This window comes from Ischnura elegans, chromosome 5, assembly GCF_921293095.1.
Source record: "Ischnura elegans chromosome 5, ioIscEleg1.1, whole genome shotgun sequence".
Taxonomy (NCBI): domain Eukaryota; kingdom Metazoa; phylum Arthropoda; class Insecta; order Odonata; family Coenagrionidae; genus Ischnura; species Ischnura elegans.
Genome location: NC_060250.1, coordinates 58,792,463 through 58,811,198, shown reverse-complemented (window position 1 = coordinate 58,811,198; position 18,736 = coordinate 58,792,463). Strand labels below are relative to the sequence as shown.

The window sequence follows — 18,736 nt, the reverse complement described above, 5'->3', positions numbered from 1 at the left end:
TCGCTACGTCTCAGCTGCCAGAAGCTTATTTTTAATGGTACCATATCTTATCTTTGACATCGAACGGAACACGGTGGGGGGATTTGAGTGTTTCCCTCCAATTTTTGTTTCCCCTATTTCCGGATTTCGTGGGGTGCAAACACCCCTCCGCCTAGACGTCCCCCTGTGAAAATCAATTTGCATACTCTTGTGTCTCGGCGTGCCGTATTGGGGAATGGCTTCAGCCGAGCGTAACTAGTGTGAGCGATAGCCGCTGCATTTTCCCTGAGGTCATTATCGCACCGAAGCGGAAATGAGGAACAAGGGCTTTTTCGGCCGCTGAGGCGATGCCTTGTGGCAGCAGCGTGGTACGTGAGGGTGGAGACAACGTCACCCGCCTAATACCATCTGAGCGTCGGAGTAAGCATGTATAGGAGCGATAGGCGGATTTGGCGAAGGGGCACGTGCCCCTCCAGACGCTTAACACGGTAACACCTGTATTAAAAATTTCATCCGAACTTTTTCGTCATATTAAATTTTAAAATCAATTAGAACCTGATTAATTTGGTGCAAATTTTATACTTTTAGCACTAATAGTCTTGAAGATATAGACTGGTACCGCTTGGCCAAAAGGGATCAAAAGATTGACATTAAATAAACATTTCGAATTGCACACATTAATGCCAAAAACGTTAAATATTTTCTATTTTTCGCAGAAATAAAGATTCACTTTCATCCAAAATTACTAATAAATGTCAAATCTTGCCTATAAAGGCAAATCTTTCTGAAAAACGTAATTATAAATATGCTCATCTGTTTAAAGCTCTCAAAATCCCTAACTAAGTACATACAAAAAATAAAAAAGATACATTTAATATTGCACTACCAGCTGGTACCATATGGTACCGATAGGCCTTAACGGGTTAAATAATAGACAAGATTTTGGATACGGTTATCATTACGTTCGTTTTGTTTTGTCTATTACGGAGCCTCAATCATTTACTTTCATATTGATGAATTTCATTTCATTTTGAGGCACGATGGCCTAATGAACATGGGCGTACCCAGCGAGGGGCAGGGGGGGCAGCTGCCCCCCCCCCTAGAAACAAAAATTGCAAACGTCTTTAAGCAAAATCAGTATTGAATTGGAACGAAAGCATTTTAAAAAATTCTATAAACCCACGAAAAATGATATGTATTGATATAAGATATGTAACTAAAATAAAACTATTTTTTCAAGGAAATAATCTCATAAACTAATGTCACAACTTGGTTTGCCCACCCCCTCAACCATGGCTTGCTCCCCCCCCCCCCTTTATATGATCCTGGGTACGCCCTTGCTGATGAAGACAATCGTTGAAGGACAAGTGGAAGGGAAAAAGGGCAAGGGACGGCCCCGAATGAGTTACATAGAACAGGTTATAAAGGATGTGGAAGAGAAGAAATATGTAGCTATGAAAAGGTTAGCGGAAAGGAGAGAGAAATGGAGAGCTGCCTCAAACCAATCTTATGATCGTTGACTAATTATGATGATTTTACAGTACAATGCTTGTAATTGCGAGGAATGGCCTTGAAAAGGAATGAATTCGATAGATCACATCATCATATCTATATAAATTTCGGTTAGCACACCTAATTATTCCTTATTTCCCCGTGAATCTCTGATCACTTTGTCAATCAACGACGCGAGTGGCGACTTGAGTGAACACATTAAAGTGAGCGATCGGTGAGAATGCACTGAAGAGGCAGATTTGAGGATCCTCGTCTGTAATATTATTTGGAGCGATTTTGGGCTGCTGCTCATTGAACCGAGATTTAAATGGCGAAATCTGATATTAGGTAATGATGTGATGGGTCTGATTGACTACAAGGTAATTATACCTTTGATACATGGACCTTAGCTGGCAACAACAATATAGTTTATTTGCATGCTATTCATTTAGATTTGAAATTTATATCCATTGATTATAATACTCTTGAAGAAAGAGAAGTATCAGGAATTTTTTAGAAAATATATTCATAAATAATTTATTCGCTAACGTTTTCTATTTCCCACAATAATTCTAAAGTTGGAAAATTTTTCCCTGACTATTTATTTTGGTTGGTGAACAGAGGCGATATCCAGTTTTGAACTCTGAGCTAACTGTTAAATAGCCCATCGGTCTAAGAATTAGTTTACAACCATTCACTTTAAACAGCCTTAAAAACGTAATCACACCATAGATCCGTTTCAATCATAGAGTATTTTTTCACTGTGTTATGTTAATTATCTCTGTATATACATTTACTATAACGGTAGCAAGCATGGCAGCAACTTTTTTTTTAAAGTTACGCAATAATTGTAATTTTCATGATAATTTAAAAATAAAAACTTTAAATGGTACGTAGTCATATGTGAAAAATTGGACTACTCCTTGTGTTATTTATTTTATATCATGCTATTTATATTTTATAAATTGGTTCTGAAATCGGGAAATGTGTATTGGCTTGATGGAAATGGGTATCTGTCCGTATATAAATGTAGATTAGAAATAGAATTAAAATGTCTTTCAGGCAAAGTTTGATGTGCGTCGTAATCTCAGAGGCAATACAACAATTAAACCCAGCGCTGCATCTAACATGCATATTTGTACGCAGTCACGCGCGCGGGTGAATATTCACCATCATGAAATTCACCATGAAAAGAGTGGCTTTACTGGGATTCGAACCCGGATCTCTCGATTGCCGATCAGGTATGCCAAGCGGTGCATGAAACAAATAAATCTATACGCAGTTTGAGATTCGTTTTGGAAGAAAAATGGGTTGGTGGTGAAAATGGCTGCATACCTGACCGGGTTCGAATCCCGGATATGTAAAATGAATTATTTCATGGTGAATTTCATCCTCGATGTATATAATTAAACCAAGGCTGCTCGCTACATTTTATTCTAAAGTTAAAATGCTTTGATTGAATTTCAGTGGCGCTGCTTGGACCAAAACCACTTGAAAACGTGTTAATAGAAAGTTATATGTGGTGAATGATATGGATGGAGTATAGACTACCTTTGATTTGTCAGGATTTGGCTAATTTATGCAGTAATTAAAAATATCTGTCGCGATAACTTTCAAAAATTATTGTTTTGAATAGAAAAGGCTCGACAGAACCTTTTGAAGAGCTTGATGGGAAAATGTGGGCAATTGCATCCCAGTTGCGTTATAAAGAAGCGCGAAGGGACGCTACGGCATAAGACACTCCTTATCAAAACAAAGGAATCCTCACAACTCCCTCCTCCTACGCTTTGTTTTACGTTGGGGAGAATTTCATGAGTCAAGAGAATTGTTGCCATCAGCGGGATCTAATTCTGCTGAGTTTATCATTCGTGACTTCTTGGCGAGCGTGACTGTGAGCAAAGTAGGGAGTGACCAAGTGTTTGGTATCTGTCGCCGCGTGCAGTAAACGCTCCTGTGTGGCGCTACACACGCTCCGACCCGACCACCCGACACGACCAAACTCCCCGACCATCCCTGTCGGGGCCAGCTCTACAGACGTCCAAACCAAACCACCCGACCCGATCAACTTACCTAATATTCCTCAGTGCACAACGTGATCGCGTGGAGTGAAGTTGTTTTCGGCTTTTGCTGGCTCCGCAATTTTCGAAAAATCAAAAAATGAGTTTGGCTTAAGCCAATTAGGTTCTCATTGATGACATAAAAAAGAGAAGAGTATGGGCGAAGAAGTGGCTGCTTGAAGTTTCACCAACATGAATTTACTTCGGGAATTGGATGGAAATGAATTCCGAAATTATTTGAGGATGGGCGAAGTGTGTTTCATGGAGTTGCTTCGAAAAATCAAACCTCAAATCGATAGAAAAAATAGCCGATAACGGTACAGACGTTGCGACGCGACAGAAATCGGGGTAGGGCGGTCGGATGGTCTGACAGGACCAACCGGTTGGTCGGGTCCGACTGTTTTCCTCGGGCGACATGCCTACACACCCTTTAACTGTCGGTGCCAACGTAGTTGGTCCCGACAGTTGGGTGGTTTGGTCGGAACGTGTGTAGCGCCTGTGATCCACGCGTGAAATCCGTTAATAACGACTTCCCGTGGGTTGACCACATTGGGATATAAATATGTTTTTATTCAATAAATTTGTTTTTTTTATTGGACTGGATCTACTACGGAGAAAATCGTTGTTGCTAACGTTTTCGTGCTTATTGATCTTTGCACATTGTATTTTATCGTCTGTGTCTGTTTCAGTTTTAGTAATTAAAAATCAAAATTTAGGAGTCTTCATTTTGTCATTCCCGTGGCATTTACAGCTTTCTACTTCTAGTTTTGAAATTGAATTTGCGAAGAATTTATTTCACGTTCCACCAATAATTTGAGAAACTGTCGGTGCAACATATATGTCAATAGAAAGGTGAAATATCATAGTAAAGACTCAATATTTTGCATCTACTTTACTTACCCATGTAAGGATAAATACCCTAATAGGAGAAGAATATTTTTCTTAATATTCCCTACCCGAAAATTATGCAGCGATCCAGTCCCTGACCAGTTGGATAACTTCGAGGCCCACTGAGACTGTTTTAATGATGGCAACCAAATAATGGTTTTCTTGGGATTTTTGAGGCATAAATACAAATAAAGATCATCATTCGAATGAATTCGTTCTTTTAATTATTCAACCTAAATACACCAAAGGATGAAGTTCGCCATGAAAAAATATTTGACTTAGCCGGGATTTGAACCCGGATCTCCCGATTGCCGGTCAGGCATGCTACCAGTTACACCACCAAGCCATCTTCTCAGAGCGAACTTCGGGATGGGTTTTACGGTTTTACCGAACAAGATGTTGACGTCACAAGTCCACACTGTGACACATGTGGCGAGGGTCGTGCTTACTAAGCCACTGTCGGGGGGAAAAACCCTTATTTTCCGCTGGTCTGCGGCGACGATTTTCAAAGCACTGAAGGAACAAGTGACTTTGTACGCAGTCACGCGCACGGGTGCAAAGTTAAATACACCAAAGGATGAAGTTCGCCATGACTATATATGACTGTAAAAATATTTGACTTAGCCGGGATTCGATCCCGGATCTCCCGATTGCCGGTCAGGCGTGCTACCAGTTACACCACCAAGCCATCTTCTCAGAGCGAACTTCGGGATGGCTTTTAGCGAACAAGATGTTGACGTAATTAACAGGCCGCTTGTGCGCGGTTGCTCCTCGTCGTAAAGGAAAGAGAACATGAGCATATGAATGATTAGTGGGGCGTGCGATCACGATTCGAGGAAGAAGAAACGGAACGACTTGTTCGGGGGGAGGGAAGGATCCGGACCCCCCGAAATATTAAGACATATAAAAAAATAAATTGCACATGGAGCAAGGGAAGTCTACAAATAATAAATTATCATACCTTTGCTAAAAAAAAGGTTTTCCCTTTAAATAGTGACTCAAAACAAATTAGATAACAAAGAACAAGATATTGAAAAATCATGAATTTACAATAAATTTCTTTTAAAAATTAGTTTTTTTTATATTTTTATAGGTGTTAAAATTGATTTAAAACTCTCTTCTTAGTACCCTGTTTTTTAAAAAATTTCCCCCGGACTTCCCTAGCCACTTTTGAATCCCCCCCAAAGAAATTCCTGGCTACGCCATTGACTGCCTGACAAACTATCTTCGCATATAGTTCGTATCTTGAAACATTCTATGGAGTTTTCAGCTGATGCTCCATGTGTATTGCTTCGAATTCTCAATCCCATGCTTTTATGGCATGTCTGGTAAGTCTCATTGTGGTCAGATCCTGCAGGTATGCATTGCTTGTACATTTTAAGTTGAAGTTCTCTTACGATTACGATAATGTGCGTTTAATTGTGCTTTATGCGCCCATTTTGGATCCAAACTCGCAGTCTCTCTACAATTTCATTACCATATAAGTCGCTCAGTTAAGAGAAATTATTACTTCCTATTGACTGCTCCTTGTTGGTAACGTACTACTTTTTCAAAATTATACTATTATCGTACCCAAGAACACCAGAGTCAAAAAGCGGTAAAAAAACATAATTTTGATGGGCGAAAAATCCTCTCAATACTACGTCAATAATACCCACTTCCTTCGTTCCACCATGACCCAACCACGACCTCTTCTGATTGGTCGAAAGGAAGTCATAGAGAGGGCATTTTGATGCAAAAAAAACGGTAGAAAATATAATAAGAAGACATTTTTCCCTCCACCATGATCCAAGAACTACTTCTTTTAGTTGATCAAAAAGAGATCATACGTTAAAGCATGAGATAAATTTAGCCATTCTTCAATTAGAAATTTTATTATTCATCTGTTCTAACTCGAGTTCAAAATGTCACGTGTTCGAGATTCGGCAGCCGATAGCTAGAGATTGCTGGAGATACGGAAGTGATGTTATTTAACGTCGTCTCGGATACTACTAATCGCTTACGATGTCTCATCGCTTATCACGCCCGTAAAAGTATAGATACGATGTGAACAAAGGAAGAAGATGACCTAATTGGAAGAATATCAGGATCAAAAATCGTAAACAAGGGCAAGGAAAAAATATGATATGTCAGCCTTAATTATTATTGATGTTGTATGACAGAAACACACGTCCAAATAGTTTTGCTTATCTAATTTTCTGCATAATAAATAGCGGAACAAGATGTCATGTTTTAGACCATTTAAAAACTAATCTAAGACCGCGATAATTCTGGAGTAAAAATATTTAGAAATTGTGAGAAATCAGCTAAATATGATACCAGAATAAACTTGAACTAACAAGTTAACTATTGTAACTGATAACTTTCATAGATTTTTATTTCACCATTAATGTGGTTTAGGATTGGTTTTAAAGAAGACTATAAGACGTCCACGAAGACTACTTCTAAATGTAGTGAAATGAAAATGATATATGCCCGTTTAGGACCTATAAACATGTGCGGTGAGTCAAAAATGAATTAAAAACGTTCCCGCAGCCTAAGGGTTAATTGCTTTACCAATTTTCTGTAATTTGTGGAGTTGACCTCTTTTATATCAATTAAAATCAATCTTAATCTACGTTATTGATGAAATAAATTTTGAAATAATGAGTGATCACGGTAAAAACTTGATACCAATATGTTTTTAAAATGCCAATTTAGCACTTAAAACAGATTCTGGTCAACGTTATCGTCAAACATATTTTTGTTTTATCAAGACCAAAGTAACACCAATAACCGTATGGTGACATCTCCGACCCCTTGAAGACCTCTTCATTACCTCTGACTTCTGTATGGGTATAGAGACAACCAGTGGCGTAGCGAGGGGGTACATCCGGGGTGTACGGACCCCCCGAAATATGTAAACTTAAATACTTATCTTCATAAAAGAAATCAAAATCTTAAAATATCATGAATTTAAAAAATATTTCTTTGACAAATTAAGTTTTTTAGAATATGAAATATGTTAAAATTAGTTTAAAACCCTGTACTTACAATTAGTACCTTGTTTTTCTCCCCCCTCCCGTACGAAATTCCTGGCTACCCCACTGGACACGACTCACATCTACAGTTGCAGCTATGGAAATTTTCATCATCACTGATCAATAATTGGTTTGACGCGGCTCATCACTTAATTTTCCTATCAGCTAATCTTTTCACAGCTATGTATTTCTTCCTTTTCACATACTTCTTTACCTGTTGCATACATGGGCTTACCCAGCGAGGGGAAGGAGGGGCATCAGCCCCCCCAGAAGCAAACATTGCAAAAGTCTTTAAGCAAAATCAGTACTGAATTGAAATGAAAGTATTCAACAAATTTTCTTTAAACCCATGAAAAATGATGTGTATTAGTATAAGATATGTAACTGAAATAAAACTATTTTTTCAAATGTCACAACTTGGCTTCCCCCCCTAGTTATGATCCTGGGTACGCCCTTGGTCGCATATATTTTATTCGAGGCTTTCCTTTTCCGTTCTTGCCATCCACTTGTCCCTCGACGATTGTCTTCATCAGTTCGTCATGTCTCAAGATGTGGCCTATAATGTCGATACGTCTTCTTGTCAAGGTTTTCACAAGACTTCTTTCCTACTCTTCTTAGGACTTTCTCATTACTTACTTGGTCGAAGATCCATTTGATCCTTATTATTTTTCTGAAGCACCACATTTCGTAGGACTCTACCTTTTCTTTCTCCTTGGCTGTCATTGTCCATGCCTCACTTCCGTAGAGAAGCATACTCATAATGTAAGTTCTTATGAATGCTTCCTTACTTCTATGTTTAAATTTTCCGCTGTAAGTAGATCTTCCTTGTGTTGGAATGCTCTACTCGCCTGGGCTATTCTGCTGATAACTTCTTTCTTGCTTCTTCCATCGCTAGTAATCTTGCTTCCCAAATAACAGAATTCATCCCTCTTTACCTGTTAATATTTCCTTTTAATTAATATTAATGTTGACTTATTCTCTTTTCCTCTATATCTCAGTATTTTTCAGATGTAAAATGTTGTATTTGAGATACAGGGTAATGTAAGATTGAATTTCTACAATGAAATTTCCTTGAAGCTTCAAGATGAGATTCGAAGTGTTAAACAAGTAGTGAGTCACCAAAATAAAATGCAAAATTCAACAGTTTACATAGGAGTGATAAGCCCTTTTTGGAAAATTTCCATTGAAACAGTAGTGCGCAGGTATTCCTACTCGAGTGCGCGCAAAATATGAGTTTAAGAGGGGATAGAAAGAGAGAAAAAGAAAGTAATATAATCAAAACAAAAAAAGATAAAGCGGTACAAGCAAATCAATAAGACAATTCATAAATAATTTCAGAAACAAAATTCTTTAGCAATATGCCAATTGTACTCGTACAGTGTATAAAATTATATTCATTTCATATAAATATATTTACTAATACAGATAATACATAGTGTTTTTTGCAAATACACATAATATAGGATTAAAGAATATTTTTTATTGTAAGAACAGAACTTTGTTTGAGAAACAGGCAGTTAAAAGTGTCTTTGCCTAAATATTCGGCTACTTTTGAAAGTACAAATTTCACTAGATAAGGCATTCCATAATTTTTACGAAGGCCCGATTGAAAGAAAAGTTCTTGGGATTTGTAGGTTATCGTTTTTCTCTCTGTTCTCAGAAAGCTCCCCTTGAGCATTCAAGAGAGGACGCGTTGACGTGAGAATGAGGGTTAATATCCGTTGATGGGCGAAGCTTTAAGCGGTGAAAATATTTTATCAGCTGCCTGGAGTTCCGAGAATACTTTCTGTATCGCATTGTCAACTTGAGAGATAGTGGCGATAGTGGTCATGCTGCCGAGATGTCTTTGAGACGACTGCCAAGACGGCTCTGATATGATGAGAGATGAAAATGAAAGTTCGCGTTTTTTCCGATTGATTTCAGATTTGTACTTATTGTAATAGCTACTAGTATATGTCCATATTAATGCTTCATATTGCCTGCATGCCAAAAACTTCCTACGGATTTACGTTTCTTTCACGGCGACCTTTCAATAGGAAAATCTGCTGATTCAAGAAAAACAGGGAATTTTCTAGTATAGGTAGTGATGTCCTTTCCTAAGAAAATAAAAAGTTCTTAATCGTTGTTGGAATGAAGTTCATAGAAACAATATTAAAATCCATTAAAACTGCATCGCAAAAAATAGGAGGTCAAGAAAACAATTATCTTCATAACTGAAGAGTAATGCATAGCTCAGTGTATTTAGTATAAGTTTATTATTTATCAGTGTATCAGATTTTAGTCATTTTAAGGGTTCTTGATTAAAGGATATGCTATAGAGATTCCATCATCTGTCTTTCAGTCAAATGCCCACTGTATGTTCCTAGGGAGGTGATCGTCATCGAAAACCGGGAATAACTTGAATTGTCAGGGAATTTTGATCTCCTGGAAAAATCAGGGAAGAGTCAGGGATACATGACAATATTATTATTTATCGCATAGATCATGTGGAAAACTACAGGTCGATTTCTTGCGATCGAATGGGTCACTATCATTGCTTGACTGGTTTGATCAGTAGTGCTCATTCCACATGATCACCAGATACTGAATTCGCTCACTGAAGCATACATTGGTCCTCCTTTTTTTCAGGGGATTGGTGCGATGGGACAACTGATGAAGGAGCTCTGGCCCTCGCTGAGTCGTCAACCGAGCGCTTAGTGCAACGACTTGTTTGCTCTGCGGGGATGTCCGATCCACGATTTGCATCAAAGTTCTTAGTACCTCTTGATATGGCGGAGAGGCGTCGACATAGGAAGGTCAGTAGAATTATTTTTAAGAACTTGATAGTTTAAGGCGTGACTTGGTGAAATTGCTTCATCTTGAATAAAAAAACCGTGTAAATTTCACATAAATGATTTTAAATACGACCAGTTTTGCACCTGAGGATGTCACACGGCGACAAAAATGGTCGACATTAAAATCATTCACGTGAAATTTACTTACAAGGTTTTTGTTATTTAGTCGGTTGAAAGTCGGAGGAATCATTGCCGGCGCGGATATCTTACTTAAGTCTTGGTAGGATAGGCTGCATGATCTCTGGTCTTTTTCTCTCCTCATATGAAAAGCAATCTTTGGATAAATATTTTAGCTCGAGTTATTTTGCCCCCATACTATGAAAACAAAAGTATCATTTGCATATCATGATCATTTTAAGGTGTGTGTGCTAATAAGTGCTACCTACCCCCTTCTTTACAAATGCAGAAAGCCTTTTCCTCATTGATTTAAGGGTAAAGAGCTTCCTGTCATTATGGACCAAAATTCCTGTAGCTGATTTTGTTCTTTCCCGGAGTATGATACTGTTGAAATCTTCACGAGTTTTCTACCGGGTGAGTTGCTTGTTGGCCGACGTCACGATAGCGACCTCTGCCATTGTCCTCAGGACATCCAAACCAGTAAACCCAGATGGTCTGAGGACGGTAGCAGAGGCAGCCATCGAAACGCCGGCCTATAGGCTACTCATCCGGTGGAAATCCCGTGAAGATATCACCAGAACCATTTTTAGCCGCCCCTTGTATTTTCCACTGAATCTTTGAAAGCGGTTCAAAAGAGATATATAATTGTAATGCTACGCTCTATGAAATCTGAGGTACACTTTTTTTCCTCCAGGCTGGTCGAAGTCTCCGTTATCTTGTGCGGTTAGATGCCCTCTCGACTCCGTCGCTTTACCCCGAGGAGGAGGACCAAGGCTGCGGAGGAAGTGACAACAACCGGCCCACTTGTATTCTGCTGGAGGGAGGAGAGGTGACCCCTGAAGAAGGGGCTGGTGGCAGGAGGATGCCGTCTACTCCTCAAGGGTTCGCGAGGGTCCGCCTGCAGGGCGAGGGCGTCGAGGCATGGGCTGAATTCATTGGACAGGATGGCTATCTGAGGAGGTACGCATGTAATCATGGGCATGCCCAACGGAGGAGGGGGGAGAAGGGGGGCAGCTGCCCTCCCTAGAAGTAATAGAACGCATAAGTCTTCAAGGAAAATCACGATTGAAGCGAAAGTTTTCAACAAATTTTCTTTAACCCACTTAGTGCTATCCTTCTTCCTGGGGTATTGGCGAGAAGTACGGAGGGTATTTTAATAAAATGTAGTAACTAGGAAAAAAAACAATACAAAGCTATTTTATTACATATCCATATGCGGTTTTTTTTAAATTGATGAGGTTAAACTGGTTAATATTGACAAAATATTTTTACGTTTACTGAAATATAAATCTAATATAATAATTTATAGCAAATTAAATATTGGACCACACAAGAGTCGATATATCGGCCCGCCGCGCTAAAAGGGTTTAAAACCACGAAAAATGATATTAGTGTAAGACTTGCAAATAAAGGAATTTTTTGAGCATTTAATTTTAAAACCCGATATAGCGCTGTTATAATTGTCTTAAAATTTTGGTTCCATTCCCTTTTTCCACGCTAAAATATCACTTCTTGAACGGTCACGGCTTGCCCCCCCCCCCCTAGTGTTGATCCAGGGTACGCCCTTGCATGGAATGTTTCTTGTTAACCCTCTTTATGAGTGAATAATAAGGGGGTGTATTATCTTGGATAGGGCACGATATAGTTGTATGTGAGCACCCTAACAAAATATACACAAGCTGCAGGACTGAAATAAGAGGGAATGAAATTGGCAGTGCTCAGAAAAGGATTTCATCAAATAGCTTATAACGTGTAATATTTCGTAGCCTGCCGCATGAACGGCGGTGAAATATACATGAATTACCTTGAGAAAAAAATCCCCTGGATGGGGAATCGAGCCAAGGACATTTGAATTTCCTGGGTAGACACAACGTAGTGGTCTGCGCAGTAGCCCGGAAAGCCAAAGATCCGTGGTTCGATTCCCGCTCCAGGGGAATTTTTGCTCATGGCAATTCATGCATTGTTATTGACAATTTTTGTTCACTGTTTTTATGATAGTATTAGGAGGTGAGTGACATTTGCCCCGTGAGGGAAGGTTGGGGAAATTGGGGTAAAAATAAATCTTGTATTAGCTTTGACGTGGTCTTTTAGGAACCAAGATGACCAATTCGATTGAGAGCTACTTTTAAGAGCCTCTCAAGCAGGGTTCAGTCTTCTCTGAAAAATCTCTGCTGACCCTAGGATTGCTTTCTTCTGGTCTTTCCCTGGGTTAGGGGAAGATTAAAGTCGTTTTGAGGGTTATTGCTTAAAGCAGTGGCCTAGCGAGGGGGTTTTGGGGGAGCTCAGAGAAATTTTTAAGTTTTGTGCATTTTACTTAATTTGATTAATATTACTCACAGAATAGTGAAAATATTAATAAAATATCCCTTCGAAAGCCGTAAACTCACCATTTTGAACCATTTACCTTAAAAATTTTCTGGGGGAGGGCCCCCGCACCTCCCGCTTACCCTAGCGGGTATTCCATACCCACCAGGCCTCCCAGTATTAGTTGCACCTAAACCCCCCCCCCCCCCTAGCCTTAATTACCATCTGCGTTTCTGAGTTAAAGAATATACAGTAGATATTCCATTATCTAACTTTCATTGGATTGTCCATTGTATGTATATTTCCAGAGTGATAGTCGTAATAGAAAATCGAGAAAACCTTGAATTGTCAGGGAATTTTGAAATCCTGGAAAAGTCACGGAAGAGTCAGGGAATTCTTGTGAAAAATCGGGACGAGACTAGGATATGAAATTCTAGTTAATTTTCTGTCGCTGCTATCTTCGATCTGTCTTCATATTCTTTATTAAACCCACTAAATTTCTAGTTTTCGTCCTTGACGTGCAAGGAATAAGACCCATAAATTCGTGGAACATTCAGATTACTTCCCCAATCACAATACCGCATCCAGGTTATTAAACTTATGACCAATAAGAAGCCACTACGCTCCCCTTTACCATTATTTATTAGGCATTACGAAACGTTGCCGCAGAGCAAGATCGGTCGAAGTATTTTCGTTAACCTCGATGACGCGACAAATTCGCGAAATATAGCTACATGCTTCCGCGAAAATGCGTTTCGGCTCTTTTCGCGCGAAATTTGGACCATGCCCCGAGAGAAACCGTGTTAGCTTAAAATTTCTTGTGTTAGAAATTTAATCCTTCAACAGTCAAATACTGCAAATCATCGCTTGTTCTCTCCCGTAATCGATGTTTTAACTCAATTTACGTCATTTCCTTCGACGCAATGGTTTTTCTTTCCCAGCAGTGTAGTTAGAATTAAAAATTTTGAAATGGTCCACCATTTGCGGCAGGCCGCAGACAGGCACATGCATGTTGGAGACTTTATTTTTCATTACGAACCACAGCAAAAATACCGGGAGGAAAGCTCCTGACGACTACTGACCGGATGTCCTACTTACGTATAAGTGAAAAACACCGACTACTGTATTTATGACTTTAATTGAGCGAAATAATTACTTGTGTTCATATCCCTAATTACGTGCACTAAGGTGAAATTTTTCCAATCAAATCTTTTTTATTCATTAAAGATATAAAAGATTTGATAATTTAAATTTGAATTGTATATTTATTTTTAATAAAACATAAAATATTTTCAAATCTTTCTTAGAACTCACGCCAATTAAAAAGCAACCAAAGAGGCTTAGGGAAAAAATCTCAAACCACCCATGGAGCTCTCCAAAACATCTGGATGGGCCCATATCTCTGTGTTAATAATTTCCTGCTCCATTCATTATTTCTGCTGGAAAGAAAAAAATAAATGTGTTTTCAAGGTATATCTTTCCAAAATTTACCTTTTCTTGCATTTATGCTTTCAAAATTTATTTCGTGTGCTGGAGTCCGCCAGTAAATTCACTGCAACTTCCCTTTTGATGCTTTTTCAGTAATCATCAACTGTCTAGAGTTGCCTCATTTTTGAAGAATTAGACATTGCCGGCTAGAAATTTTGTCCAAGGAAACATTCAAAGCCATGGAAAAATGATGCACAACCATATTATAAAATCGCTTGTCTCAACACTTTGCCTCAGTTTTGCAAATTTTTGGACTATAATATGGCCGCTGAGATGGTTTATTGTTAATGAGGGAGTGGTAGGTATGAGAAGGGGCTGGATATTAGAGGATAGGGAAGATAGCGCTACTTTGGGAATGGAATGTGGGGGAATCGGGGATTAATTATGTCACCCTCTCGGATTGTTCAATATTTTACTGTTTCCACAGGAAAATTAGTTTGAAGAAACCTTATCAAATATTTTTTTTAAACGTTCACACAAAAAAACGTAAGATTTGTCTCATTCCAAAATTTACCTGAAATACTGAAACTATATCCTTTTTCACATGAAAGTTCTGCAAAAAGTAATCCATATTCTTATTCAAAGAAAATATTTCCACTGCTAAACAAAATTGTTACTTTCCATAGACTAGAGTACATACATATTAAGCATCTGTTGGCTTGATTTAACTTCATTTGCTTCTTTGTTTCTTGATATACAGTGACAGAATCCAAGAGCATTTTGTTCATCTCCTGTCGAAGGCTGCCTCACTCGAAGCATCTTCAACGGTGTTGTCATCTCCTGGCTCTATTGAGGCGTTCCCTCCTCCACCACCACCTCCACCTCCCCCACCATTGTGCCCACTCGATGTTGATGAGTCCATGCTCTGTGGCAGCCCTGGGAAGATCCTGGACCCAGTGACATTACATCATACACTTCAGGAATTGCCACCATCACATCAAATTTTTTATGGTCCAGGTATATTGAAAGCAAATTTTTTGCAAGTCAGTTTTAGTTTGAGTCTAAATGATAATTACTCTCTGTCTTTTCTTTCAGCAAAATTAAACCTAAATCGTTTTCCTGATCCAAGAGATTTTCATATAACAATCTCAAGAAGCAGTCCTCATGTTGAACTTCTGATAACACCACTATCTCCTTCAATTCTGCCTCCAAAATCGCCAACCTGTGGCCCTAATGATGAGGAGAGTGACAGTCCATCTCAAATAAAAAGGAACAATCCTCAAAGGCAAACCATTACTGTGTGTCTAACACTGGGGATAGGTTTTGAAAGTTGGCCTCAAACGGCAGACTTTCCTTACAGAATACCTTTGGGGCACATCAATGCTCTTCATTATTATCAGGCGGCCCTACATGTGAGTACGACAATTTAAATGTGAATTTTTCATCCTGAAATTGCAGCACGTATAACATGTTTTAAATGAGGAGTGTCACGCATGATTATATAATTTCTATCCATTCATTATTTTGTATATTTTATGAGATTGTTTCTCCATTGAAGCATTGGAGGAGATTTCAGCATGATCAGAGACAGAGTGTAATCTGCCGAAGGGGAGCACATAATGGGAGGTTTGGGCACACTTAAAAAAATATCAATGTCTGATGAATGAAAATTGTACTTTGTTTTCCCACACATATTTATTTACATGCGATCGCGGTTTCGACGCACTGCGTCATCATCTGGCGACCTCATCTGGTGACCTAGATGCAGTGCGTATGAAACCGCGGTCACGTGTAAATAAATATGTGTGGAAAAACAAAGTACAATTTTCATTCATCATGAGCAACTTCCATAAAGTAACGCCTGAAACCATCAACTTCATGTCAATGTCTGTTCTCATTTTTAAGTACTCTGGCATTATACTTGTCACAATCTTTTCTTATGTATGCCTAAGAAATACTTGTTATTATTTTTAAGTATATAAATGACAAGATATGGAGAAAGTTGGTTGTTTACTCATCTCTTCCACCTTTGAATGCAATTCTCATAATTCCTCTTCTCCTACCTCTCACTGCATCACAGAGTGCACTTCAGTATTTACTCGTAGATTTAATTATTCTTTGACTAACAATATTGAGAAACTTTATCAATGTTGTCTAATGCTCTCTTGACCAAAATAAGAGTCACTAGAAATATTCATCTGCCTTTCTGCGACCTCTGTTTTTGTATATTTTAATTCTCTAATAATAAATAAATTAATAGAACTAATAATGGAAGCTGGAGAAAAATTCACTTGGAATTAAACCTGGCTTATTTTTGTCACTGTAATCCAATGGGTTAGAGAACAAAGAGAACACGCAAGGAAAAGAGTTTCTTTTCCTTGCGTGGCTTGCCTATGATTTTTTCTGCCTTTATATTTCTACTTAGAATACAATCATAGGCAGATCTAGGGGGGTAGACTATGTGCCCCCCCCAGACCCTTAAAAAATATGCAAGATATTTAATACGGTCCCATTATTATTGCGTTTGTTTTGTATTACGAGGTATCCTTGTGCCCCCCCCCCCCCCCCCCCCCCCACGAACAAAATCCTGGATATGGCCTTGCTTCTGCCCCCCCAGAAAGAAATCCTGGATCCACCCCTGAATGCAATTTCCCACTTTTTATTTGTGGAAACATAAGAGCTGTTTCTTGCTGCTAAAAATGAGGTTATTATCGGTGAAGTGTAATAAAGAGTTTTATTTCTATGTTAATTGTATTTACCACAGGGTTTCTATCTTATACCTGGGAAACCACACCATACCTTACGCTGTGAGTCACCAAGGGGCTCTGTTTGGTTGATGTCATCACCTGCCATGGAATTAGCTCTTTTATCTCATTGGTGCCCTACTCAGAGTGGTCCTGGGAGGTCACTGTCAGCAGCTGAAGCACTCCTGGAAGGCATACAAGGTCAAGGCCCTGGGAGGAAGCTGCTTGGAGCTGCAGTTTCCAGCACCAGAGAGAAACAGGTATCATGTATACACACTCCAGCCGACGAGAGTTGTCCGCTGGAAGTTCAAAAGGAGGGGAGGAGAACCTTGCGCCAGCACGGTTTGCAGCCAATCGCTGTCCCCTAAATGCCTCACGCCCTCGCCTAGTTGTACAATGTTGTCACATGCATATGAAGTACTGAAATAAGCCTGAGCCACCAAAACAAGCTCTCTCTTCTTATCACCAAAGCAGGGGACTCTTTCTTTGGGTCCTTCACGCTTGTCGTTCCTTCCGGCTGCTTCCTTATCGGAACCCTTTTGTTTACATGTGTGTTGGGCGTTTCCCTTTCTTACCTGGCAACCTTGCCCCCCACCCTGAACTAGACCCTTCTAAAAGTCATCGGACAACTCTCGTAGGCCAGACTATAGTTCTTTTTAATATCATATATCATATTACATACATATATATGCCCTGTACCTATCGCTCTAGTGTTCCCAATATTCTTACATATCACCGCATGCAGTCCTAACATGTTTATAGTCCCATTCACCGCCTTGTTTTCATATTTTATAGCTTCCTCCCCTTCATCATTGCCCTAACATTACAAGGGTTTTGCTTGATAGATGCCTGGAAAACTTTGCTGAGTTTGCTGCTTTGAACAACACCTGCTTTATGGCCTGGCATCAATTTGAAGAGTTTCTGAGGCTCATTTGATTGTACTCATTGTTTAATGACAGTTGTTAATGATTCCCACATTCATTTTAACATTTTTTTTAATGTGACACCATTATGTGGACTGCCTTCTATCTTGCTGCTACACTTTTCATGACCTGTCTGACATTGGTCATCCTGCTGGGAGTATTCATTTTTATTCCTGCCAGTACAGCTGTTAGGATCATTTGAGCACACGAGCATTTCCACCTTGACAGGGATTTAGCTACAAGGAATAAATATGCAAGAATTTTACTGAATACTAATCATGTATTCAGCGATGACTCTAGCATGTGCCACATGGGTGGGCCAAGGGTGGACCAGATTATAGAATGGGTTAGCTTTCATTGTCATGAAATCCGCTTCGATTGTATTTATTTTATTTTATGTAATTATTATTATATAGTATTCTACCGATTAAGGTAGGTTTCCATGGAGTTCTAAAGAAGTGATCTCGGAGCCTCCCTTTCCTTCCAGCACTACCTTCTTCATTCACTGTAAGGCCTACTCCCTTTCATTCTATCTAAAAATTCTATTCTTTTCCTTCCCCTTCCCTGTTTCCCTAACATTCTACCCTCTAACCTCATTTTCAACATCCCCTCCCCGATATGTACTCCTCCCATCCATTCCTTCTGTCTCCTCTGTATCTCATCTAAAAGCTGCCTCTCCCCGCCAACCATATCCAGCACTTTGTCGTTCCTTTTCCTCTCTGTCCATTTCACCTTCTCCATTCTACTCCATACCTACATCTCGAATGCCTCCAATCTTCTCTTGTCTTCTTTCCTCAGTGTCCACGTTTCTGCACCATAGAGAGCTACTCTCCTGATCAAACTCTTCACTAACCTTTTCTTTAAACTCTCACATAACAATCCTCTCAGAATGTCCTTCCTGTTCATGAACGCCTCCTTTGCAAGTGCAATTTGCTTGCTGATGTCCTTGCT

General features: G+C 39.2%; 1 protein-coding gene across 2 annotated transcripts in view; it reads left to right on the top strand.

Moving 5' to 3' along the window:
- Positions 1-18,736, top strand: part of LOC124158938 — a 37,642-nt gene that overhangs the window by 4,869 nt on the left and 14,037 nt on the right. For both annotated transcript variants that reach the window (XM_046534371.1, XM_046534370.1), the window contains exons 2-6: positions 10,064-10,230; positions 11,081-11,346; positions 14,879-15,135; positions 15,214-15,530; positions 16,883-17,122. In XM_046534371.1, the coding sequence (XP_046390327.1) occupies positions 10,064-10,230; positions 11,081-11,346; positions 14,879-15,135; positions 15,214-15,530; positions 16,883-17,122 (1,247 nt within the window). The remainder of the gene's footprint in view (positions 1-10,063; positions 10,231-11,080; positions 11,347-14,878; positions 15,136-15,213; positions 15,531-16,882; positions 17,123-18,736) is intronic.